This window comes from Salvelinus sp. IW2-2015, linkage group LG35 (genome assembly GCF_002910315.2).
Source record: "Salvelinus sp. IW2-2015 linkage group LG35, ASM291031v2, whole genome shotgun sequence".
NCBI classification, from domain to species: domain Eukaryota; kingdom Metazoa; phylum Chordata; class Actinopteri; order Salmoniformes; family Salmonidae; genus Salvelinus; species Salvelinus sp. IW2-2015.
The window spans coordinates 12,761,198-12,788,423 of record NC_036874.1 but is presented as its reverse complement, the minus strand read 5'-3'; the positions used below and the strand labels follow the sequence as shown (position 1 = coordinate 12,788,423).

Here is a 27,226-nt window from a genome sequence, read left to right as displayed (position 1 = left end):
AGTAGAAAGGCCTATTTAGTGTCCTAAGTTTTCATAACTATGACCTTAATTGCCTACCGTCTGTAAGCTGTTAGTGTCTTAACGACCGTTCCACAGGTGCGTGTTCATTAATTGTTTATGTTTCATTGAACAATCCCTTTACAATGAAGATCTGTGAAGTTATTTGGATTTTTACGAATTATCTTTGAAAGACAGGGTCCTGAAAAAGGGATATATAGTTTTCAGTTCCCCCCCATTCAGACCACTCCCAGACAGTCGTAGCAAAAGTCTTGCTTCAGAAATTGCTCTTAGCTAAGAAGCTATTTTTGTTTATTTTTGACCATTTTAATTGAAAACAATCACAGTAAGGTACTTAATTGTTACCCAGAAATGACTCAGTCTTTCTCTCTATCTAGTCTCTGCCATCTCACCCCCTCACATAAACCATGCTGTCTGTCCATTTTTCCCACTGTTTTCTGACCTGAAATGGCAGACTCCCTGTCTCCAGGCTGTCATCTGTGTTCAGAAGGATTGTCCTCTTGAGGGATTGGGGGACTATAAACACACAACACTTTGTTTCAAATGCTGCACAGTAAAGCAGCAGTGCAGTTTGTCACTTTAACAGGAGACTGGGAGCTGAAGAGAAGAAATCGATTGACTAATTAAGGAATATATATATATATGTATGTATGTATGTATGCCCAGGCATACTTTAAATGGCTTAGAGCTTAGACTAGTACCCCCGCACGTCGACTCGTTTTAACTCGTTATTGTTATTCATTATTCACTGTGTATTTATTCCTCATATCACTATTCTATTTTTATCTTTAACTCTGCATTGTTGGAAAAGGACCCGTGGGTAAGCATTTCACTGTTAGTCTACACCTGTTGATTAAGAAGCATGTGACAAATAAAATGTTATTTTGATAACAAGACAAAACATCTACCTTTGTGTTTGTTTGTTTTGTGATTGATCTACTGAAATGACTTGTGAACTATAGTTTCTATTTATAGTGTTCTATAGAAAAGAGTGTTCTAGTCTCTGTGTTGTGTGACTCTCTATCTTTCTAAACTGTGCCCCACTTATCTCGACCAGTGGCGTAGCCAGAAATTTGTTGTTGGTTGGGCCTGTAGAAATCTGTCTGGGCCCCCAATTTTATTTTACACATTTTGCCATAGGGTAGAGAGGAAAATGTGCAGTTTTTCTTTAGCTCATCTCATGCTATTCTACACATTTTGCCATGAGGCTGAGAGAAAATGTCGAATTTTTAAAGCTCATTAAAGCTCAAATATAGGTGTGTAGAATGTGATAAAGGCGCTGGATTTTGAGCTTGTTTGCTAAATGAACAAATGAAATAGGTAGTGGCATGGTGCATATAGCCATAGAAGCACAGTGACATATGCCTCAATGCAGTCATATTCGTTGCTCATTGGGGGTGTGGCTTTCAGTTAGTTCTTTTTGGCAAGTGATGTCATTCCAGGTCATCTGTTTTGTTATATTTAATCAAATCTGACTAACCCAGTGCACTGCTTGCTATGAATTCTAATAGTGTTTGCGTATTTAGGTAAAAAGACAAATAATATCCCATTAGGAACACTGACAAGTAAAGAGCATAAACATTTTTTTTTAATAAATAATACAAAATCTGAGTGGATCTCTTTTTTTCCCGAGTGGACCCACCCAGGCTCAGCCTTGCCCACACCTCTGATCTCGACACTGCTTGCAGTCACATGTGGAGAACATTGTTTACAATCCACAGGGCCTCTGTTCAGGATAGGTATATATGTGCAGATGGGAACCCGGCAGGATCCTCTTCTGGACGCTAAAGGACAAACACTCAAGCTAAAACAAGCATAGGATACAGATAGCTATCTACATTTGCACTGCCAACATCAACAATGCTGTTCTTTTCCCAAAGGGGTTAATTTGGGATAATTCCCCTAATAACAATAATTCCCTTGGACAAATAATAAAATAGTATTATCTCTGAGTGACTTGGCTTGTAGGTGGGTCAACACAATTTATGGTAACATGGTCTATATCTTTGTTTTAGTCCCTGTTATCACAGTTCATTTGAGAGACATTACCTCCTCATCGCTATGAACACAACAGAAGAAACACAAGTTCAGAACACCCCACTACAATAACCCTGATATACAGTAAGCCTCTCACCCCTTCTCATTTTCCAGTCATGTCCAGTTGCTGCTTGCCAACCATTTCTGAGACTGTGTTCGGTCGGCAGCTAACGAGTCTGGGCGCCTCACTCTCGGAGTGCGCGCTACAGCTGTTGCCCTCGCCTAAGGGAAGGGTAGTGGTCGAGTCTACCCCCACGTGCCTCTGGCAGCACCCCAGCCCCTCACTCAGGCCCCCCAACAGCCGCATCAGTGCCACCCTCAGCTCCCGGCAGCGCAGGGCATACAGCAGTGGGTTGACGGCTGAGTTGACCAGGCACATGGTGCTGCAGAAAGCAAAGGCCCTCTGCTGGGCATGTGTGAGCTGCACCGAGACATCTGCCAACATGAAGGAGAGGGTCGGCAGCCAACAGCCCACCATGATGAGCAGAATCAGGCCCAGGGTACGTGCCAATCGGATGTCCAGCCGCATGCGGGCCTGACCACCGGTAGGCGCCCCCTGGAGGCCCGTCATGGAGGACTCATGCCGATTGGCCCTCCACAGGATCAGGGCGTAGGCGCTCAGGATGAGTGACAGCAGCACCAGGATGAAGCTGACCCAGCAGGCCAGGTAGCGGTGGTCGATGTATGGGAAGAGGCGCGAGCAGGGTGGGCTGAGCCCTGTGGGGCACCTCCAGCCCATCAGAGGGAGGAAGGAGATGAGGATGGTGGCGCTCCACAGGGCAAGGAGAGCCAACAGGGCCCTGCGGCGCGTCAACACCACTTTATAACTCGACGCCTGATGTATACACAGATAGCGGTCCAGAGCAGTCAGCAGAAGACTGCCCACCGAGCCGGTGAAAGCCATCGTCACCCCGCCCAGCTTGAAGAGGTAGGCGATGGGGCCGTCAAGGCGGTGGAACAGGTGGAAGTCCAGGAAGCTGGTGGTGAAGAAGCAGCTGGCAAAGACGTCGGCCAGGGCCAGGCTGCCGATGAAGAGGTAGGAGGGGCGCTGGCGCAGGGCGGCCGTGGCGGCGATCACACCCAGGACCAAAGCATTCTCCAGGAAAGTGAAGGGTCCGGCCAGGAAACAGATGGAGCCGATGGCTGTCTTCTCCACCTCGAACAGAACCATATAGCACTTCAGGTCCGCACAGGACCGGTTGACTGTTGACACAGGAACACAATTCAGACATCAGTGATTGGCTTATGTTGTATGGCAGCCAATGTCAACTCACATTACCAATCATTATCATCCTTATATTTCATGCGTCTCTAATACAAAGTTATTCTATTTAAAATATGATGACAATATTCTAATATACATACCCAGAGGTAATGTGGGGGTGCTGCCATTGTCTTTGGACATCATGGACCCTACAGGTTCGTCACATCCATCCATCTCTTACAGGTCAGGGGTTAGCTCTGAGATCTACTTAGAGGTGCAGAGGGGAAATGTATGAACATTGTTCTCATACTGTACATACCCATAGAAATGCAGATGGGTCACAAGTCATCAGACAGTACCAAATGTGACCACTGGATGGAGACATTATCTCTGATTGCTTAAACAGAATTTCCTGCATGGTGCATCTCAAATTGTACTTCCTTGACTTTTCGCATGCCCGTTCCTCGCTTCCTTCTCAAAACGCATCGGAGGAGACGGTCCAAGGGGAGGAACCTCTGACCCTTTCCTCCAATGCCTTGTGAGAAAGAGTTGCCTCCTAATTGCCTCCTTCCTGAATCATTTCAGGCTCTCTTTATGGTGAAAATGTGCTAATAAATGGCTTGTGAATGTGTTTAATTCAAAACCAATTATTGTCCTATTTTTTTTTATTTATTATCGTTTATATTTTTTTCTCTGCTGTAAATAGACAGAGTATTGTTTTGAAGTGATGAAACAGGTCCCTGTGTTAAAAATATATTCCTATTAGCAGAAAATGAAATCCACCAAAAACAAGCTTCAGACATTCTGCAGGAAACATAACCATTTAAACACAGGGACCTGTTTTATCACCTCAAAACAATACTCTGTCTATTTACAGTAGAGAAAAATCCATCCCTTCTAGCCCACCTCAAGAGGCACGGTAAAAACAAACGCATCATCAATAGACATAAAGATACCTCTAGATATCTCTCACTTTTCAAGCTCAACAGTTTCTCGTGTGTATCAAGAATGGTCCCCCAAAGGACATCTAGCCAAATTGACACAATTGTGGGAAGCATTGGGTCAGCATCCCTGGGGAACGCTTTTGACACTTTGAGTCCATGCCCCGACGAATTGAGGCTGTTCTGAGGGCAAAAGGGGGTGCAACGCAATATTAGGACGGTATTCCTAATGTGTTGTACACTCAGTGTATGTCTCTCTCTATATGCGTGGGAATACTTATGAACATATTTCCAAAATTAAAATTACTTTGAGCTGATTTCCTAGTGATTTTACAGGTCAACATCTAAATATTGCCCCCAGCGTTGATCAAAGCTCAGAACGCTTATATTCTTGATCTGACTGAGTTCTGATCGCGCTTGCCTCTATGGGAACAAGTGGAATCATGTTCGCCTGCGTCACCCTGGATTTGCCTCCCTGGACGTGAAACAAACTACCCCAGCTTGCAGTCGGCTCAATAGTCAACTAGTCTAGAGATGCTGCTGACGTTGTGCAAACTCACTGCACACCCCTCTACTCCTCAATGCAGAAGTGCAGAATAGATCATTTGTCTCCTGTGTACACACTTTTGTCTCCTGAATACAAACCAAGTAAACTTATAAGTCTACATGCTCCCTTGAGAACCTTTAGGATCTAGAAATGAAGTCAGTCGGCGCTCTTAAATTGAGCCAGATGAAGTGTGATGAAATGGGCCTACCTGCGGCGACAGGTGTGGTAGAGACTTCCAACTGTTTGCTCTGTGAATCCTGCCGGATATGATTTTGGACCGGTAAGAGTGAGATTTTTGGAAAGAGTGGATTCCTGCTTTTTGGCCTTGTGTCAAGCTGGGATTAAGGACAAACTGGGAATGGTTAGAACTGTGAAAGTTTTGAGAAGTGGAATTATTTTATTTTTTGTGCATCCTCTGCCCAGTGGAAGCGGGCGCTTTGCATCACGCGACTCGGGGCTCAACCTGTGTAGTGCTTTGCTCTCTGGAGCAGGGCGCCGCTAAAAGGACTGATCAGTGGGGTAGCGTTGATTGTAGAGGTGGATCAAATGAAAAATAATATTCCTGGTGTTTGTGACACCCGCCTTTTGGCGAGACTGAGAATACCTTGTCTGTCTTGTTGAGCTTTGACACAGAGGTTAAGTTATATTTGCTATCCTGTGAGGGCCTATGTTACGAACCCGCTACAGTGATTTAGGTGCCAATAATTTGGACATGTTGCAGCAGTGTGTAGAAGGGAGTTCCCATGATGTGAGAAATGTTTAGGAGGACATAGTCAGAGGAAGTGTACAGTTGGGATAGAGAAAACACTGTGTGACAACTGTGGGGGTGTCCATGCAGCAGGTGATCCAAAGTGCCCTGTGTAAGAGAGACAGGTTGAGATTGCCAGAGTTACAGTGGGACATAAAGTTTCCTGCGCTGTGGCAGTGAAGAGAGTAGAGGATAGGGTGAGTGACTCGACTGGGAGCCCCCCAGTGAGTAGGCCTGAAGAGAGGGATCCAGAGAGGATGAGTAAGGTTGGATTTATTGTGTTTATAGCCATGGTGATCAACTGCACTGAGCTGATTTGGGTGAAAGATTTTCGAGCAGAAGATCTACAGGAGGTTTTGAGAGAAGGGGTTCCAGCCTCCCAGGCCAATGGTGCATGATCCTGGTGTATGATCATTTAGGGATAGTGTATAGGTGCAGGGTTAGATGGGAGTGTAATTTAAGTGTGCAATCCGCACTCCGACCTGCGAAAAGCAGCAATTCGCAACACAGCATCTAGTCTGCCAGAAAGCCACACGAAGAAGAAAACGCTGTTTGCGAGACGCCGGACAAAAGGCAATTTTGTCAATTTGACCCTCCCGCTACTACTGCCGTGTCTACAAACAAAAACCGACTCTGAAGAATGAGCACACAACTGGTAAATACGCACTTATAGATGCACTATACAGTTCATTCGGAAAGTATTCAGACCCCATGACTTTTTCCACACTTTGCTACGTTACTGCCTTATTCTAGCACATTTACATAAGTATTGAGATTAATTGATCAGTACTTTGTTGAAGCACCTTTGGCAGCGATTACAGCCTTCCTAGGTATGACGCTACTAGCTAGCCAACCTGTATCTGTGGAGTTTCTCCCATTCTTCTTGTCGCTGCACAGCTATTTTCAGGTCTCTCCAGAGATGTTCGATCAGGTTCAAGTCCGGTTTCTGCTGGGCCACTCAAGGACATTCAAAGCCACTCCTGCGTTGTCTTGGCTGTGTGCTTTGGGTCGTTGTACTTGTTGGAAGGTGAACCTTCACCCCAGTCTGAGGTCCTGGGCGCTCTGGAGAAGGTATTCATCAAGAATCTTTCTGCACTTTGCTCTGTTCATCTTTCCCTCGATCCTAACTAATCTCCTATTCCCTGCCGCTGAAAAACATCCCCACAGCATGATGCTGTCACCGCCATGCTTCACTGTAGGGATGTGGGCCACGTTTCTTCCAGACATGACGCTTGGCATTCACGCCAAAGAGTTCAATCTTTGTTTCATTAGACCAGAGAATCTCGTTTCTCATGGTCTGAGAGTCTTTAGCTGCCTTTTGGCAAACTCCAAGCGGGCTGTCATGTGCCTTTTACTGAGGAGTGGTTTCCATCTGGCCACTCTACCATAAAGGCCAGATTGGTGGAGTGCTGCAGAGATGGTTGTCTTTCTGGAAGGTTCTCCCATCTCCACAAAGGAACTCTGGACCTCTGGCAGAGTGACCATCAGGTTCTTGGCCACCTCCCTAACCATGGCCGTTCTCCCCCAATTGCTCAGTTTGGCCGGGAGGCCAGCTCTAGGAAGAGTCTTGGTGGTTCCAAACTGATGGAGGCCACTGTGTTCTTGGGGACCTTCAATGCTGCAGAAATGTTTTGGTACCCTTCCCCAGATTTGTTCCTCGTCACAATCCTGTCTCGGAGTTCCACGGACACTTCCTTCGACCTCATGGATTGGTTTTTGCTCTGACATGCACTGTCAACTGTGGGACCTTTAAATAGACAGGTGTGTGCCTTTCCAAATCATGTCCAATCAATTCAATTTACCACAGGTGGACTTCAATCAAGTTGTAGAAACATCTCAAGGATGATCAATGGAATCAGGATGCACCTGAGCTCAATTTCGAATCTCATAGCAAAGGGGCTGAATACTTCTGTAAATAAGGTATTTCTGTTTTTATTTTTAATACATGAGCAAAAAATTCTAAAAACCTGTTTTTGCTTTGTCATTAAAGTGTATTGTGTGTAGATTGATAAGGAATGTTTTTATTTAATCCATTTTAGAATAAGGTTGTAACGTAACAAAATGTGGAAAAAGTCAAGGGGTCTGAATACTTTCAAAACGCGTTCTATATACAAAAGTATTTGGACACCCCTTCAAATTAGTGGATTCCGCTCTATCAGCCACACCAGTAGCTGACAGGTGTATAAAATCGAGCACTCACCCATGCAATCTCCATAAACAAACATTGGCAGTAGAATGGCCTTACTGAAGAGCTCAGTGACTTTCAAAGTGGCACCGTCATAGGATGCCACCTTTCCAACAAGTCAGTTCGTCAAATKTCTGCCCTGCTAGAGCTGCCCCGGTCAAGTGTAAGTGYTGTTATTGTGAAGTGGAAACGTCTAGGAGCAACAACAGTTCAGCCGTGAAGTGGTAGGCCACACAAGCACACAGAAYGGKACCGCTGAGTGCTGAAGCTTGTAGCGCGTAAAAATCATCTGTCCTCGGTTGCAACACTCACTACCAAGTTCTAAACTGCCTCTGGAAGCAATGTCAGCACAAGAACTGTTCGTCGGGAGCTTCATGAATTTGGATTCCATGGCCGAGCMGCCTAAGATCWCCATGCGCAATGTCAGGCGTCAGCTTGAGATGTGTGAAGCTCTCCACCAGCTGGACTCCAGAGCAATGGAAACGCGTTCTCTGGAGTGAGGAATCACGCTTCACCATCTGGCAGTCCGACGGACAAATCTGGGTTTGACGGATGCTAGGAGAACGCCACCTGCCCCAATGTATAGTGTCAACTGTAAAGTTTGGTGGAGGAGGAATAATGGTTTGGGGCTGTTTTTCATGTTTTGGGCTAGGCCCCAAAGTTCCAGTGAAGGGAATCTTAAAGCTACAGCATACAATGACATTCTAGATAATTCTGTGCTTCCAACTTTGTGGCAACAGTTTGAGGTAGGCCCTTTCCTGTTTCAGCATGACAATGCCCCCATGCACAAAGCGAGATCCATACAGAAATGGTTTGTCGAGATCAGTGTGGAAGAATTTGACTGGCCTGCACAGAGCCCTGACCTCAACCCCATCGAACACCTTTGGGATGAATTKGAACGCYGTCTGCGAGACAAGCCTAATCACCCAAMATCAGTGCCCGACCTCACTAATGCTCTTGTGGCTGAATGGAAGCAAGTCCCCGCAGTAATGTTCCAAATTCTAGTGGAAAGCCCTCCCAGAAAAGTGGACCAACTCCATATTAATGCCCATGATTTTGGAATGAGATGTTCGACGAGCAGGTGTCCACGTACATTTGGTAATGTAATGTATGTCAGTCAGCTGGCTATCTGCCGGCAGAGACTTCTATTGCAGTAACGTTGAATGGCTCTGGTTAGTACTACTTAACCGGCTATAAGGATGAAGTAAGAAGCTAACGTTAAATGGAGCCTACCTCAACAGGAGCAAAAAATATGCTACTAAGTTCTCATAATAACCTTGCTTTACAGAGAGTAGGCTACTGAGACAGACAGTGATGTGGCGCTCGGTGGTGAGGTTGAGTCAGGCTGCAATGCATGCAGGAGGAAGCAGAGAGAGTGGTTAGTACGGTTGTTCCCAAACTTGGGGTCGGGCCCCATGCGGGGTCCCCTGAGAAAATCTGTACTAATCTTCTCAAACAAGTTAGGAACTGAAAAAAACAAGATGTTTCAATATGAACATCTCCACATGGTCTATCTTCCCTCATAGGCCTAGGCATACATTAGAATGCAATCAAAATGCAAAYGATACAGTTTAAAAAATGTAATACTTTTTCCTTCGTYGCTGATGCTACGTGTCAGTGTAAATCATTTTTTATATTTCCCCCATTTTAGGGGTATAACGTTACAATTGCATAGGTAATAGGCTATGTGGGTTTTTTTGTATCGTTTTTTTATGTTAGCGGGTAGATCAGCTTTAATGTTACAGATAGACTGTGACTTCTATCAATATAATTGTCTGAATCATTTCCAATCCCCCATATACAGTGCATTCAGAAAGTATTCAGGCCCCTTCACTTTTTCCACATTTTGTTACGTTCCAGCCTTATTCTAAAATGTATTTCAATAATTTTTTTCCCTCATTAATCTACACACAGTACCCCATAATGACAAAGCGTTAGCTCTAAGTAAATGTTGGATTTGTGTTTTTTGTATATCGACTTAGGTGAATGAACCTACAGCAGCCAAGGTGATAATGGCTGGGTTCATTTATTTGTTTTTTCTGTTCTCCAAATAGCATTTTAAAGTTTTTAAATTGTATAGAAATGCAGTCAATGAGCTTCAACTTTCAAAAAGGACCTCACTAAAACTCAAACTCTAGTTACAGCCGTGCTGTCTCTATAGAAATAGGACATTCATAACCACACAAATAGGCCACTTTTTTTCAGCATTGCACCAGTGCCCCACTTTTTGCTTACATTTTGTTTTCATTTTATCTGGTTCTAAATGATCATCATTATTATTTTTTCATCACAAATATCCTGCTTTATGAAAGTATATTTTGGAATATGGGGGCTGGAGAAATAGGAAGTAAATTACTTTTCACAGAGACCCTTATTTGACTTTAGTGACAATATTTCTAAATCTGCTTGAGGGAGATGATGGCAGAGTATATGCACTCTGCTTATTACACCACCTCAGGCTTCCTCTCTCCTCTGTGTGGACCTGAAATATTTTTTGATTGGCAGGTCACAGTAGACTACTTTTCTTTCCCTCGAAGGTAGTTGGACCACTCATATATATCTTAATTAATGCAAAGTACACAAACCTATTACTGAGTAAGGACTCATGGGTAATATCTTAGATTTACAGTATGACCACAGAGACATTTCAACAAATGTTGAAACATACTGTGTCAACTGAGTCGTGATACTGCAACAAGGCAAAAAGACTTTCACAGACTGATGCATTTTAAACAGTCACTTTAAAACATGCAATGAGGTACCAATTCATAAATGCTATTAAGAAAAGAACACATRGGTCACAGACTGATCTGGGTCACAGACTGAAAATCAGACAGCATCATCTAACATCTAAATGCATGCAAAATCCTAAGGAGAGCATGCTTTGTGCTTCAGAACCTAACARTCATGCCCTCACGTTCAGCATTTCCCCTCATAACAGGTTTCAAACAGATTGTGCAAATAATGATTTGCTCTATGATGCTCAGAAAGCAGAAGGTAATGTTTCTGCCCTATATGGGGTGGACTGTATCGTAGTATAAAATAGTACAAGAATAAACGCAGGTGCTTACCTTGTGTGGATGCTTTTCTGTCAGTTCTGTTGTGGTGTAGGAAGAAGACAGACCAAACTGATGACCTCAGCTACAGCGCCACTGAGTTCCATCGAACTCCACTCCCCAGAACCAGTGAGAGTGACTGAGGGAGTGAGAGAGAGATAGAGAGAGAGAGAGAGAGAGAGAGAGACTGATGTCTGACCATTTGCAGTCCCTGAAGTACTAACATGTTCATGCTTTCTGCGTTTTGGGCTCATTGTAATGGCTGGAATGGGATCAATGGAACAGTATCAAATACATCAAACATATGGAAAACACATGTTTGACTCCGTTCTATGTATTCCATACCAGCCCGTCCTCCTATAGCTCCTCCCACCAGCCTCTACTGACGCACAGAGACATTGGCATAGTGTCTGCACAAATGTTGAAACATACTGTGCTAACTAAGTTGTGACACTGCAACAAGGCAATACAACTTTCACAGACATATACGTTCTAAACGGTCACTTTAAAACATGCAACGAGGTACCAATTCATAAATGCTATTAAAAAAATAACACATGGGTCACAGATTAATCAGACAGCATCATTATAACCCCTATATACAGTGCATTCGGAAAGTATTCAGACCCCTTGACTTTTTCCACATTTTGTTATGTTACAGCCTTATCCTGAAATTGATTAAATTGTTTTTTTCCCTCACCAATCTATACACAATACCCCATAATGACAAAGCAAAAATAGGTTTTGAGACATTTTTGCAAATGTATTAAAAATAAAGTGAAATATCACATTTACATAAGTACTCAGTACTTTGTTGAAGCACATTCGGCAGTGATTAGAGCCTCAAATCTTCTTGGGTATGACGCTATAAGCTCGGCACATCTGTATTTGGGGAGTTTCTCCCATTCTTCTCTGCAGATCCTCTCAAGCTCATTGGATGGGGAGCGTCACTGCTCAGCTTTTTTCAGGTCTCCAGATTTGTTCGATTAGGTTCCAAGTCCGGGCTCTGGCTGAGCCACTCAAGGACATTCAGAGACTTGTCCCGAAGCCACTCCTGTGATGTCTTGTCTGTGTGCTTTGGGAAGGTGAACCTTCTCCCCAGTATCTTATCTTTTACCAGATCTAATGTGTTATATTCTCCTACATTAATTTCACATTTCCACAAACTTCAAAGTGTTTCCTTTCAAATGGTATCAAGAATTTGCATATCCTTGCTTCAGATCTACAGGCAGTTTGATTTGGGTATGTCATTTTAGGCGAAAATTGGGGGAAAAGGGTCCGATCCCGGTAACTCTGTATTGTTGGGAAAGGACTCATCATAGTCTAAAATAATAAAATAATAAAGGCAAGTGTGGATTATTTTCTGTCAGTTCTGCTGTGTTGTAGGAGGAAGATAGACCAAACTGATGACAGCTACATCAGCCACAGCAGCGCCAGTGAGTTCCACCTATCTCCACTCCCCAGAACCAGTCAGCGAGTGAGTGAGAGTGAGACACTGGTCTACGATGAGAATATACTGAAACTGCTTGGGGAAGGATGAAGTAAAAAAGAAAGGGAAGCCATACATTTATGTCACCTGAGTGAGACTATACATTTAGGAGCTGAGCATTACATTTTACTATCCATATTTACATTTACAAATTCTGCAGGTTCTGAAGTCGTACAGGTCATGATTAAAGGTCATAAGAGATTATTTATTTCCGGGCGGGCCATCGCTCTGTAATGTCTTAAATAATGTCCTCCTAACACATATAATACTCATGAATACTCCAACCTCACCTTTCCATTTCTCCAATATATTTATTCATTTCCCCAATGTGCAGTAAAAGAGACTGTTTGCAGTCCCTGAAGTACTAACATGTTCATGCTTTCTGCCTTTTGTCAATTCCATTTGCGCATTAAGAGTTAAAATTGTGCCATGGGAGGAGACGGAGCACTCACTGTGAGAGTGGGCTGTGTTTCAGGATGTGTGAAGAAACAAGGTTAAAGAACAGAAAAGACCGAGACTGTGACCTTTGGCTACCCATAAACCAGCCAATAGTGATGCAGAAATTGCCTRTTAAGTGCAATGAAATATTGTGTTTACTCCACAGGGGTTGATAGTGATAACCTTTTCATTGATTCTAAAGTACTGCAGCCTTTATTCAGTATGGTACCATTGTTTTTTTATACAACTGAGAGCTCGAAACCTCAATTGAATATGATATGTTATTTGTTCTCTTCCCTTGTGGCATGATTGTGTCAAGAATCCCCTCATTGTGCAAAAGTTGTATTTCCTGCATATTGCTCAATACAGAAATTATTTTGGCCATGCACGATGAGACAACCAGGATGTAATGTTGTTTTTAAGCAAGAGGGGGCGACAATAACAACCAGTGAGTGAAGAAAAACTATATCTGCAAAAACTACTATACCTATTGGAGTAACTCAAGAATGGTAAAAGTTTGTAGGGGAAGTGGTATGATTGAGGCGAGCAGAAGTTTGTTGCGTAGAAATAATAAATTAGAGAAATCCCACAGGGAAGAAAATTACAATACTTTATTAGTCTATCTAAATTAAGAAACTGTCATTTAGGACATATTAAATCAAAAATATGTTCATATATTCTAATCAGGTTATAAGACCTAATTTACCCATAGGCAATCTGAAATAAATTCATGTTTTACTATTTTTTTTAGCTTTACAACACACATAGAAGAAAGTTATACAATACATTGAACACATTTGGACTGAAAAAGATGGCCTGGTCTGGCATTGACCCACTCACTGGAGTCGACCATGTCTGATGTAAAGGCAGTCAGTATACTATCCTCCTCTCCACTGCCCTGTCAGTGACCTAACCGATTTGGCTGGGCAGAGAGGGAGGAAATCTGATTACAAGCAGGCAGCTAGGCTCCTCCACTTTTTCATTTCTGGCAGTCTCAACAGGTGCACAAGCTCAGCATTTGGCACCTACTATACCTTTTATGGTTATTCATTGAATGATTTGAAATGTTATACAATAAGCGAAATAAACAGTCTCCCAACCCAGAACCAAATACAAAAAGTATCTTCTCCTTATACATTCAATCAAAAAGAGCTTCAGGCCAGGTTTTATATTTTTATGGCCATAATGTTGAGTGCTGTCTCCTCAAGATCACATTTCCTTCCCATCTCCCAACGCTTCACTTAAAGAGAGAAAAAAAGGCACTGATATGACCTCTCACTTAAAGTGTAGTCTGACTGTGTCCTATTCCCTCCTTTCAGATTAATGGAACAAAGTCAAAGTCATTGTATTACAGTTGGTCATTTGTTTACAACAGATKACCTAATGTAAAACGCAATTGCAACAGCCTGTTGGTTTTCCTTTCAGCTCTTTGTATGCATCACTAAACAATACATTTGTAGTCATCATTAATTCTACACAAACACACCCAACCTCTTGCCCAAAATAGGGTGAGTGTGAGAGGGTTAGCCTGTGTTCCCACGTCAGGAGAGTTTGACAACGTGGTTATGTGACATCCTGTGTGCACCTCCTCTATACTCCTGTGTGACCTAGAAGAGCCTCCCAATGACCTAAATACTATACATAGCTTCTGGCCTGAGGAGGCCCAACCCTTGAAAGGAGTTGTCACAGGGGTGTGTAGTACACACTGGGTACTCACTCAAGGTGTACGACTTGATAGACGGGCAAAATGTTGCAACAACCCTCTTTTACAGTGAGATGCACAGATGAGTGTTAGACATTGACGAGCACATTTGGAATTCATCCCTTCTAACCATTATACAATTGTTTTGTCCCGTAGACTTGGACCTGCTATAAATATTTAACACGTAAACCCGGCCTTCAAAATCTAGAACAATATGTTCTATACTAAGTCACAGACTCACAGTGTATACTGTCATCACTATACTATTACCACAGATTATAAACATGCTCTGATGTAAAACATGGAAGCTGAAATCAGACACAGGCGAGACATATTTATTGTCTTCATAGAGGTCTGGTCTGAGGTGCTGCTCTCGTCTCTGAAAACAGAAGATATCCTCCTATAATTGTATAAAATGAGGGCAGATCTCCTTACGTGTCCTGAAATAAACCGTCACTGTCAGACAGCTTGGAGAGAGCTCCATGGCAATGGTAAATGCAATTACTTAAAACGAACCAGACACTGTGTACAAATGGACAGTCCATTATCAGAGAAAATGCAGCACATTTACACCTAGTGGTATGATAGCAGGAAACAGTTTATAAATTCGGTCTTTGTGGTTTCTAGTGTAGTATCTTAGGACTTGCACTATTGTTGTTTTATGTTCCCACCCAAGTTAACATTAGGGATCATTTGCAATGGTAAAATTAGGTCAGGTTTAGGGGCAAGTCATTTGAGTGTCTTATCAAACAACAGAGACAACATGAAACACATAAGACACTGAGTGAGAAAATACTGTTAATAACAGACCTACATCTTGACAGTGGCTGACTATAGTGCCCCAAAACAAAAAAAAACTAAACTCAGCAAAAAAAGAAACGTCCTCTCACTGTCAACTGCGTTTATTTTCAACAAAGTTGTGTAAATATTTGTATGAACATAACAAGATTCAACAACTGAGACATAAACTGAACAAGTTCCACAGACATGTGACTAACAGAAATGGAATGGTCAAAATCAAAAGTAACAGAATCTGGTGTGGCCATCAGCTGCATTAAGTACTGCAATGCATCTCCTCCTCATGGACTACACCAGATTTGCCAGTTCTTGCTGTGAGATGTTACCCCACTCTTCCACTAAGGCACCTGCAAGTTCCCGGACATTTCTGAGGGGAATAGCCCTAGCCCTCAACCTTTGATCCAACAGGTCCCAGACGTGCTCAATGGGATTGAGATCCGGGCTCTTTGCTGGCCATGGCAGAACACTGACATTCCTGTATTGCAGGAAATCACACACAGAACGAGCAGTATGGCTGGTGGCATTGTCATGCTGGAGGGTCATGTCAGGATGAGCCTGCAGGAAGGGTACCACATGAGGGAGGAGGATGTCTTCCCTGTAACGCACAGCGTTGAGATTGCCTGCAATGACAACAAGCTCAGTCCGATGATGCTGTGACACACCGTCCTAGACCATGACGGACCCTTCACCTCCAAATCGATCCCGCTCCAGAGTACTGGCCTCGATGTAACGCTCATTCCTTCGACGATAAACGCGAATCCGACCATCACCCCCGGTGAGACAAAACTTTGACTCGTCAGTGAAGAGCACTTTTTGCCAGTTCTGTCTGGTCCAGCGACAGTGGGTTTGTGCCCATATGCGACGTTGTTGCCGGTGATGTCTGGTGAGGACCTGTCTTACAACAGGCCTACAAGCCCTCAGTCCAGTATCTCTCAGCCTATTGCGGACAGTCTGAGCACTGATGGAGGGACTGTGCGTTCCTGGTGTAACTCGGGCAGTTGTTGTTGCCATCCTGTACCTGTCCCGCAGGTGTGATGTTCAGATGTACCGATCCTGTGCAGGTGTTGTTACATGTGGTCTGCCACTGCGAGGACGATCAGCTGTCCGTCCTGTCTCCCTGTAGCGCTGTCTTAGGCGTCTCACAGTACGGACATTGCAATTTATTGGCCTGGCCACATCTGCAGTCCTCGTGCCTCCTTGCAGCATGCCTAAGGCACGTTCACGCAGATGAGCAGGGACCCTGGGCATCTTTCTTTTGGTGTTTTTCAGAGTCAGTAGAAAGGCCTCTTTAGTGTCCTAAGTTTTCATAACTGTGACCTTAATTGCCTACCGTCTGTAAGCTTTTAGTGTCTTAACAACAGTTCCACGGGTGCATGTTCATACATGTTTTATGGTTCATTGAACAAGCATGGGAAACAGTGTTTAAACCCTTAACATGAAGATCTGTGAAGTTATTTGGATTTTTACAAATTATCTTTGAAAGACAGGGTCCTGAAAAAGGGATTTTTTTTTGCTACGTTTATCTACATATGGGCCACCAGTGGGATTTATTGAGAGCGCAAAGTTATGTAGCGCAATCAAGTAAAAGGACTTTCACTTTATGATCTATAATCCTGAACCCTAAATACACCTTATTACCATCCTGAGAAATAACTGCAGCACACAATTTATTCATATAACGACACTGGCTGGAGAGGCCTGCTATACACATACAATAAACTAAATACTCTCTAATGAACCCAGTGAGTAGGATGAACATTTATTTTTCACCAAACAAAGTACATTTAAAAAAAAATGTAATCTTTATTTAACTAGGCAAGTCAGTTAAGAACAAATTCTTATTTACAATGACGGCCTACCCTGGCCAACACTGGGCCAATTGTGCACCGCCTTATGGGACTCCCAATCACAGCCGGATGTGATACAGCCTGGATACGAACTAGGGACTGTAGTGATGCCTCTTGCACTGAGATGCAGTGCCTTAGACCGCTGTGCCACTCGGGAGAATTTACAGCCCTGGGTTAGGAATAGAGGCCCTTTCAGCCATGCACTGTAACTGTGTGAGTTGTTGATTTTAACACGTAACAGCTGTCCAAACTACAGCCTTCCCTTTCTCCCCCAACCACCTGTGGAGTGAATTACCCCGCAGGCAGGAGGAACCAAGATAGCAATCAAGAAGCCCAGACTGGTGACTCGCTTTGACCAGAGAGAGAAACGAGTGGCCAAAACAACATCGTGTACGTGGTGATGGCCAATCAGGCTCCGTCCCCAATCATAGTTTTATGGGTGGGTAAGGAATGGACACCCTTCCTGCTGTTCTCAAGATTGACCCCAATTTCAACAACTCGGCCTGCAGGTTTTGATCTATGTATTGTCACACAGCGTGAAATCTGAGGATTTGGGAGGGGAGAGGGGGATGGTGATATACGTGGGCCCTTTGTTAGCAAGTAACCGCTGATAGTCATTTGCCCAGACTTGAGAAAGCCTGTTGCAGCTGCTCTCTTCCTTTCATATGAATCACCACCCACCCACTACTACAGGAAATCTGGTTAAATGTTGTTTCTTTTTTTCAAATACGAGATAAACCATATTAAATCCGTAATAAAAAATAAATACAAGCCACTATAAATATCTTAAGATTTGCTGTTATATTCAGGAATAGACAATGTACAAATCATGGCTGCTACTGAGTTGGTTTTGTGATGACATCTGAGATTACATAATCCTTTTTCAAATCAAATTGTATTAGTCACATGCGCCAAATAGAACAGGTGCAGACAGAGTGAAATGCTTACTTACGAGCCCCTAACCAACAATGCAGTTTTAAAAAATATGGATAAGAATAAGAAATAAAAGTAATTAAAGAGCAGCAGTAAAATAACAAAAGCGAGACTATACACAGGGGGGTACCGGTACAGAGTCAATGTGTGGGGGCACAGGTTAGTTGAGGTAATATGTACATGTACATGAACGTAGAGTTATTAAAGTGACTATGCATAGATGATAACAACAGAGAGTAGCAGCGGTGTAAAAGAGGGGGGCAATGCAAAWAGTCTGGGTAGCCATTTGATTAGGTGTTCAGGAGTCTTATGGCTTGGGGGTAGAAGCTCTTTAGAAGCCTCTTGGACCTATACTTGGCGCTCCAGTACTGCTTGCTGTGCGGTAGCAGAGAGAACAGTCTAGGATTAGGGCCTCCTGGATGGCATGAAGCTTGGCCCCAGAGATGTACTGGGCCGTTCGCACTACCCACTGTAGTGCCTTGCGGTCGGAGGCTGAGCAGTTGCCATACCAGGCAGTGATACAACCAGTCAGGATGCTCTCGATGGTGTAGCTGTAGAACCATTTGAGGATCTGAGGATCCATGCCAAATCTTTTCAGTCTCCTGAGGGGGAATAGGTTTTGTCGTGCCCTCTTCACGACTTTCTTGGTGTGCTTGGACCATGTTAGTTTGTTGGTGATGTGGACACCAAGGAACCTGAAGGTCTCAACCTGCTCCACTGCAGCCCCGTCGATGAGAATGGGGGCGTGCTCTGTCCTCTTTATCCTGTATTCCACAATCATCTCCTTTGTCTTGATCACGTTGAGGGAGAGGCTGTTGTCCTGGCACCACACGGCCAGGTCTCTGACCTGGCACCACACGCCGTGCAGTCATGAGTGAACAGGGAGTAGAGGAGGGGACTGAGCACGCACCCCTGAGGGGCCCTTTTGTTGAGGATCAGCATGGCGGATGTGTTGTTACCTACCCTTAACACCTGGGGAAGGCTCATCAGGAAGTCCAGGATCCAGTTACAGAGGGAGGCGTTTAGTCCCAGGGTCCTTAGCTTATTGATGAGCTTTGAGGGCACTATGGTGTTGAACGCTAAGCTGTTGTCAATGAATAGCATTCTCACATAGGTGTTCCTTTTGTCCAGGTGGGAAAGGGCAGTGTGGAGTGCAATAGAGATTGCATCATCTGTGGATCTGTTGGGACAGTATGCAAATTGGAGTGGGTCTAGGGTTTCTGGGATAATGGTGTTGATGTGAGCCACGACCAGCCTTTCAAAGCACTTCTTGGCTACAGACATGAGTGCTACGTGTCGGTAGTCATTTAGGCAGGTAACCTTAGTGTACTTGGGAACAGGCACTATGAGGTCTGCTTAAAACATGTTGGTATTACAGACTCGGACAGGGAGAGGTTGAAAATATCAGTGAAGACACTTGCCAGTTGGTCAGCGCATGCTCGCAGTACATGTCCTGGTAATCCGCCTGGCCCTGCGGCCTTGTGAATGTTGACCTGTTTAAAGGTCTTACTCACATCGGCTGCAGAGAGCGTGATCACACAGTCTTCCGGAACAGTTGGTGCTCTCATGCATGTTTCAGTGTAATTTGCCTCGAAGCGAGCATAGAAGTAGTTTAGCTCGTCTGGTAGGYTCATGTCACTGGGCAGCTCTCGGCTGTGCTTTCCTTTGTAGTCTGTAATGGTTTGCAAGCCCTACCACATCYGACGAGCGTCAGCCGGTGTCGAACGATTCGAACTTAGTCCTGTATTGACGCTTTGCCTGTTTGATGGTTCGTCGGAGGGCATAGCGGGATTTCTTATAAGCTTCCGTGTTAGAGTCCCGCTCCCTGAAAGCGCAGCTCTACCCTTTAGCTCAGTTAAACTAAACTACTGAACTATTGAGTCGCCAATCATATTGTAAAGACCTTGGGTTTATAAGCGCGGAAATCGACTCTGCCGCACGAGCATGCCTTTGCGGCAGTCAATAGCGCGCCGGAACTCGGGCTAGAAGGTCGAGGGTTCGAGACCTGCTCCCTGCTGTTTCATTACAATATCATAATCTCAGCAGGAATTGATCTGACAGATTTTCTTTCACAAACTAGGTTTCCATCCAATTGGCAACAGATTGTCATACGAATATTCTAAAAAACCCATATAAACAACATGCGGATTTTCCCACCAGTTCTGTTTCCATCAGATGGACTTGTTGTTGTTGATAAAAGGCTGTGCGTGATGACGTAGTGCACATAAAAATTACTTTTGCTGTTCAATTCCCACTTCACTGATGGTTTTGTCACAACACATKTCCCGTTATATAGGGAATGTGCACACTCTGGTCGTGGCACGTGCACTCTAGCCAACAGMTAGCATAAAAAGGTTGGATGGAAACCTGGTTAGTGTAGGCTACACGTATCATTAAAATATTTTGTCAATTGTTTTTTCGGGAACCCCAGTATTAGCTTTTGCCGACACAGCAGCTATTGAATACCAAGTTTGAAGGACAAATGTCGATTTGTTTTCTTTGATTTGAATCTAAAGGGTGGTTTTCATTATGTTTTTACCAGTTCTTCATGGAAATACCCTCAACAAAGGAAGCTTAGGGCGGGAGGTTTGTCTTTTGACGTCAACAGTCTGGCAACAGACATGAATGCGTCTGTGTATCGCCTCTCCGATTGGTCCTTCCGTCACATAGCTGTTGTGATTGGTGAGAGCTCAGCTAGCGCAGTTACATATACCTGCTCGAGCTTCCATTTTGTTGCAAATCRGACAGTCGAGAGGGAATAGAAGTATACACATCTTTTACACCGTGTAAGGTCCACACATTTCTAGATTCTCCATCCAGAGATTTCAGACTTCAATTAAAAAATATCTGACAAACGGCTTTTACCAACCAAGCCTGAGGAAGTCGGTAAGAGCCGGTGTTGTGTTTAGCTAAATTGGCTAAGTTCATTTAGCTAGAATTTGTGACGCCATACATATGAGTGGTGTTCTTTGTTTTGTTCCCAGATAAGTGACCTAGATAGACCTCTATTTAATTACAATGATGATAATAACCCTGAACACATAACTTTAGTATAGTAATGTTAACAAGCACACATTACGGTTAATCTAGGCGTATTTTAAAAATGTATGCAGCTAACGTTCACCAAGCTAGCTGACGAAGACGTTCGCATTCTTCGAAGCCAGTGAAAGAGGATTATTAGCTGTTTACGTGTTGGCTTTACATAGCTAAACATGAACGTTAGTTAACTACCTGCTTTATTTTCCAGTAAACGAATATCCATTATTTTACTACAGTACCAGTTTATATTTATTTTACATGACAGTTGCTACTTGTAGAATGTAGTTAGCTCGCTGGCTAACATTATTAGTTGGCTTTGTGACGATGCATGTTTGGCACACGAAAGCTGGCCCCATTCTCAGTTTGTAACATCAACAGTTTACATACTTAGAACACTGTGCGAGCATTATCGTGCTATTTTACCCGAAGTATTAATAAAAAGTATAAAAACATTTTTATTGTTTAGATCGCCTTGGAGCATTTTCGTGCGCTGAAGTGAATTGATGTTCTACTCGGCTTCACGGGAAAACGACGCTCATTGGCACATGACAACTCCAGATCTTGCTGGACCTAAAAGTGCAGCGAGAAGTAGATCGAAGACTACTTCGAGGACCTGGAGCCCAATTGGAAAGGAGAAATTAAGGAAACATCTCTGCACATTCAACTTTCTAACAACAAAGAGGTAGGCAATGGATGCGACACTGTTTTTCCAGTTGGGTGGGGGAAGGGCTGAGTTTTTGCACGTAGCCAATTGAGCTCTGAAGTAGATTCAGGTATGCACATTTGTTCCAGAAGTTCTGTTGCTTCTATTTTGCCCTTCTTAAATATAAATGAAGTGTATATATTTTAGACCTGATTGTTAAAACGGGTTTGTCAACCGGGGACAATTTTTTTTGGGGGGCAGCAGGTAACATTAGCCTAGCATTAAGAGCGTTGGGCCAGTAACTGAAAGGTCGCTGGTTCGAATCCCTGAGCTGACAATGTGGAACATCTGTATGCCCTTGAGCAAGGCACTTGTAAGTTCTGGATAAGCGTTTCTGCAAAACGACTAAATTGTAAATGTTAAAAATGAATTGCTTCAACGTTTTTTTAAACTTTGTCTTCCTCCTTCAGGTGACACACTGTGTGAAAAGTACAGTATGGGAGGTGGAGAGAGGTACAACATTCCAGTGTCCCACCCAGAGCGCCCATTGCCCAAGAAGAACCATCAGCTGGGCCGGGCCAAGCAGAGAGTTGTCCGCGATCAGAATGGAATGACAACAGTAGCATCCTCAGGGGCGGCGGGAGGTCCTCACCAACATGGCCACCGCAAGGGAGCAGCCTACCCCTGGTTTCCAGAGGCGCGGCTGGCCGCGTCGGCTGAGAAGAAAAATGCTTCTGTCCGTTTTGCCAACACCTACGATCAGAATTGGGAGGGCGCTGTGTCCCACCTGAACACACTTCTGGCTGCCCAGTGTGGCGGCCCGAGCTATGCAGGGGCCAAGTTCAGCGAGCCACCCTCCCCCAGCGTGCTACCCAAGCCCCCCAGCCACTGGGTCCCCATGGGTACCCGTGACAGCAGGGAGATGATGGCCTTCCAGCTGAAGAGCCTCCTCAAGGTGCATGCCTAGAGATGGACTCCCATAACCTGGTCTTTCAARGCCAACGTGTGAACGAATGCCCCTCTGAAGACTCCTGCCTGCCTTGAATGCCCCAGCGTTGTAATACACTTTTAGCTATTTTAGATTGAGGTCTTTGTGGGGTGAGAGGCATTTTGCTGGGAAATCTCTGCAAATGTTTGGCACCCTTTTTTGTTGAGAAACCACAGATATTACAGCGCTGCGGCCTTGTCGGTGGGGGAGAATGTTCTCATTGGAGTCTGTTTCTGTCACTAACGATGAACTGGATATCCTTCGTATTCGTGCTCTGTTCTTTTTTTGTTTGTTTTGTTCTTTTTTTGTTGGCCGTTATAGCAAGTCTGTTGGCTTCTCTTCCCAAACGGTAGGGTTGGATATTAGTATACACATGTTCATGCGGTCTCATTTACAGTCCATTTCTGTGGACAGGTAATTCTTACTTTGGCACGTTAAGTTCTGTTAATCATTAAGGATTTCACCTCTGACAACCTGGTGCTGCCTGAAGCACAATCTACAATAGTAGCATTTCTTTTTAGTTTGACTTATTATTTTCCATCTTGTTTTTGGGGGATGTAAAAGCCACTGTTCTGCAGGGAAACCAGAGCTATCTTTCAGGCGAGAATCAGCTGTAGTAGTGAGTACAGGTCACAAGTATAACCTCAAACTGAAGTGTAGAGGCCATGGCACACAGGCCTTGGACGTTCAACTCCTGTACTTTTTTATTGCGCTGTGTGCACTGCACTATGGCAGTTGTGCTGGTCCAAGGCCTGCAGCTCTATCATACAATTATTTTGTCTATTTGTGATGTAGTTATAAGTCAGTTTTGTCTTAACCAAAGCAATGTCTTTTGCTGTGATTTTCTTTCTTTTTCTCGCCATCTCTCCCTTGTATGTCTGACGTGGTTACAAGTGCCATATCAACCACGTTGGCTTGAGTGGCGCARGGAATTGGTCCTTTGGGTCACTTTTTCAATGCAATCAGTACTGCTATTAGCCACTTTCAAACTCTCCTTCCCTACTGAAACCCCACCCAGTAAACAATGCAGAAGAGGGCCAGATTCAACAGGGACTGTAAGTTTCGCAACCTCGGTCTCCTGTGTCATGGCCCTGTTTGCTGTGTGGCAGTTTCTTACAAGGAAGTGCAAAGTTGAGAGAAGTGCGTAACGTGGCACAGAGGACGTTAGGCGCAAGGCCAGTGTGGATCTGTTTACATTTAAAGTCTCCAGCAGCAATCTCCAGATACTCACTGCCTCCTGCAACCTACTCTTGCACTGCAATCAAAATTGTTTTCAGAAGTTACAGGCTGAGAGGCCCTTTTTATTGACTATCTCCCTCTAGGTTCTAATTTGAGGGGAGGCAGTCTTTTATTTTCTTTGCAGAATGGGAACTGTAATGGCCATCTTAGAGATGACAAAACGGAGCTCACGAGCTTGAAATAAGTTAAAGAGCCATGTAAATAATGAAATGTATAAAAAATACTTGTAGCATATGTACATTTAGCAGGGTGTTTTTAAACCTGCTTGATAAAGTATTTTTAGTAATAACACTGAATGTATAAGTCATGCTAAGGACATGTCTTGACTTCAAATACTGAATATTTTTGTAAAGAAGAAATCTGCCTATAGCATTTGTCAATGCCCCTGCACTGTGTAGTTATTGCCAGTAATCTTGCACATAATGTTTTTTATTTTKTATTATGCACAGTGTAGGGTAAAAAATGCAATGTGCAAAAAAACGTAACTTACATTTGACCTTTTGAGTTGACTTCGATATGTATGAATTGTTAAATTATTTTAGTTTCCAGGTGTGCTACAGCCTGAAGACAGCCACTGGGGGCTGGTTTCCCAGACAGATTGACCCCAAACCTGGATTAAAACAACTATTTCAATGGATAGTCTCCATTGAAATTATTTTTTTATCCAGGACTACTTATGATCTGTCTTGAAAACGTGCCCTTGATTGTGCCTACATTTTAACCCAACATTGCAAACTTCTGTTGTTGAACCAACATTGACTTATATTTTTGGATTAGGTAATGTTATTCATTGACCAAAAATGTATATCTTAAAATCACCTTCAATTATCTGCTGTTCTTCTGCTAGAAGATAATTGAATTTGGCCCTATGTTATTGTGAAACTGTTTTTCAACTGCTTTTGTTTTGATATGTTTTTTAATGCGTTGCTGTTTATTATTTTTAAAACAGATGTCCTGTTGGTTTCTGCTAATGATTCATACATGTATAAAGCTCTTCGTCCTAAATTTGAAACTGAAGGGTTTCTCAACAAATTGGCTTTTAATTTGTCCCATTTGTTTACTGTCACCGATGAATATGAAATTATGCCACATGTCCAGACTTGATTTGAATTCGACAACAAACAAAAAACTCGAGCACTGCTTTAATTGGTCTAATCAAAGTAACCCCCCAAAAAATAAAATCCCTTCCCTTTCCCCCCAACTTTGTGTCTGTCTTTTCCTGAATGCACTCATTATTCCAAACCTTTTCCCACATTTAGTACAGCTTACTGTATTTATTTGAAAGTTACACATGGTTATATTGATTACACATTCTAATAGAATATTCATATCCTCAGCAAATAAGTGAATTGAACTGTAGCACTCCTGTCATCATGAAGTGCTTTCAGGCTAGTTAAGGATCACGTCACCCTAGACCCACTACAATTTGCATACCGCCCCAATGGATCCATCTGGACTAGAGGAACACCTACAGTGGGGAGAACAAGTATTTGATACACTGCCGATTTTGCAGGTTTTCCTACTTACAAAGCATGTAGAGGTCTGTAATTTTTATCATAGGTACACTTCAACTGTGAGAGACAGAATTTAAAACAAAAATCCAGAAAATCACATTGTATGATTTTTAAGTAATTAATTCGCATTTTATTGCATGACATAAGTATTTGATCACCTACCAACCAGTAAGAATTCCGGCTCTCACAGACCTGTTAGTTTTTCTTTAAGAAGCCCTCCTGTTCTCCACTCATTACCTGTATTAACTGCACCTGTTTGAACTCGTTACCTGTATAAAAGACACCTGTCCACCCACTCAATCAAACAGACTCCAACCTCTCCACAATGGCCAAGACCAGAGAGCTGTGTAAAGATATCAGGGATAAAATTGTAGACCTGCACAAGGCTGGGATGGGCTACAGGACAATAGGTAAGCAGCTTGGTGAGAAGGCAACAACTGTTGGCGTAATTATTAGAAAATGGAAGAAGTTCAAGATGACGGTCAATCACCCTCGGTCTGGGGCTCCATGCAAGATCTCACCTCTTGGGGCATCAATGATCATGAGGAAGGTGAGGGATCAGCCCAGAACTACACGGCAGGACCTGGTTAATGACCTGAAGAGAGCTGGGACCACAGTCTCAAAGAAAACCATTAGTAACACACTACGCCGTCATGGATTAAAATCCTGCAGCGCACGCAAGGTCCCCCTGCTCAAGCCAGCGCATGTCCAGGCCCGTCTGAAGTTTGCCAATGACCATCTGGATGATCCAGAGGAGGAATTGGAGAAGGTCATGTGGTCTGATGAGACAAAAATAGAGCTTTTTGGTCTAAACTCCACTCGCCGTGTTTGGAGGAAGAAGAAGGATTAGTACAACCCCAAGAACACCATCCTAACCGTGAAGCTTGGAGGTGGAAACATCATTCTTTGGGGATGCTTTTCTGCAAAGGGGACAGGATGACTGCACCGTATTGAGGGGGAGGATGGATGGGGCCATGYATCGCGAGATCTTGGCCAACAACCTCCTTCCCTCAGTAAGAGCATTGAAGATGGGTCGTGGCTGGGTCTTCCAGCATGACAACGACCCGAAACACACAGCCAGGGAAACTAAGGAGTGGCTCCGTAAGAAGCATCTCAAGGTCCTGGAGTGGCCTAGCCAGTCTCCAGACCTGAACCCAATAGAAAATCTTTGGAGGGAGCTGAAAGTCCGTATTGCCCAGCGACAGCCCCGAAACCTGAAGGATCTGGAGAAGGTCTGTATGGAGGAGTGGGCCAAAATCCCTGCTGCAGTGTGTGCAAACCTGGTCAAGAACTACAGGAAACATATGATCTCTGTAATTGCAAACAAAGGTTTCTGTACCAAATATTAAGTTCTGCTTTTCTGATGTATCAAATACTTATGTCATGCAATAAAATGCAAATTAATTACTTAAAAATCATACAATGTGATTTTCTGGATTTTTGTTTTAGATTCCGTCTCTCACAGTTGAAGTGTACCTGTGATAAAAATTACAGACCTCTACATGCTTTGTAAGTAGGAAAACCTGCAAAATCGGCAGTGTATCAAATACTTGTTCTCCCCACTGTATGTAAGAATGCATTTTTTTATTAGCTTTTTTACTACAGCTCAGCCTTCAATGCCATGGTACCCTCCAAGTTCATTAAGCCCGGGTTCTGCAACTGGGTCCTGGACTTCCTGATGGGCTATCCCTAGGTGGTGACAGTATGCAACAACAACCCCACTACGCTGATCCTCAACACAGGCCCCAGTGGGGTGCCTGCTTAGCCCCCTCCTGTACTTCCTGTTTACCAATGACTGCGTGGCCATGCAACTCCAAGTTTGTAGACGACACTAGTGGTAGGCCTGATTACCAACAATGA

General features: G+C 43.6%; 2 protein-coding genes across 3 annotated transcripts; one reads left to right on the top strand and one right to left on the bottom strand.

Moving 5' to 3' along the window:
* Window positions 1-221: 221 nt before the first annotated feature.
* Window positions 222-11,094, bottom strand: LOC111959139 (cannabinoid receptor 2-like). Of its 2 annotated transcripts, none has more exons than XM_023980602.3 (3): window positions 10,752-11,094; window positions 3,421-3,526; window positions 222-3,258 (listed from the first exon to the last, which is right to left on the bottom strand). In XM_023980602.3, exons 2-3 carry the CDS (start codon window positions 3,491-3,493, stop codon window positions 2,159-2,161), a joined length of 1,173 nt encoding a protein of 390 aa, XP_023836370.1. In that variant the 5' UTR covers window positions 3,494-3,526; window positions 10,752-11,094; the 3' UTR covers window positions 222-2,158. The 2 variants fall into 2 exon arrangements, with proteins under 2 accessions (XP_023836370.1, XP_023836369.1); XM_023980601.3 differs by having other exon boundaries at window positions 3,421-3,523.
* Window positions 11,095-20,680: 9,586 nt separating this feature from the next.
* Window positions 20,681-23,208, top strand: LOC111959149 (proline-rich nuclear receptor coactivator 2). The gene is made up of 3 exons (XM_023980621.3): window positions 20,681-20,829; window positions 21,449-21,664; window positions 22,096-23,208. Exon 3 carries the CDS (start codon window positions 22,122-22,124, stop codon window positions 22,590-22,592), a length of 471 nt encoding a protein of 156 aa, XP_023836389.1. The 5' UTR covers window positions 20,681-20,829; window positions 21,449-21,664; window positions 22,096-22,121; the 3' UTR covers window positions 22,593-23,208.
* The last annotated feature ends 4,018 nt before the right edge of the window (window positions 23,209-27,226 follow it).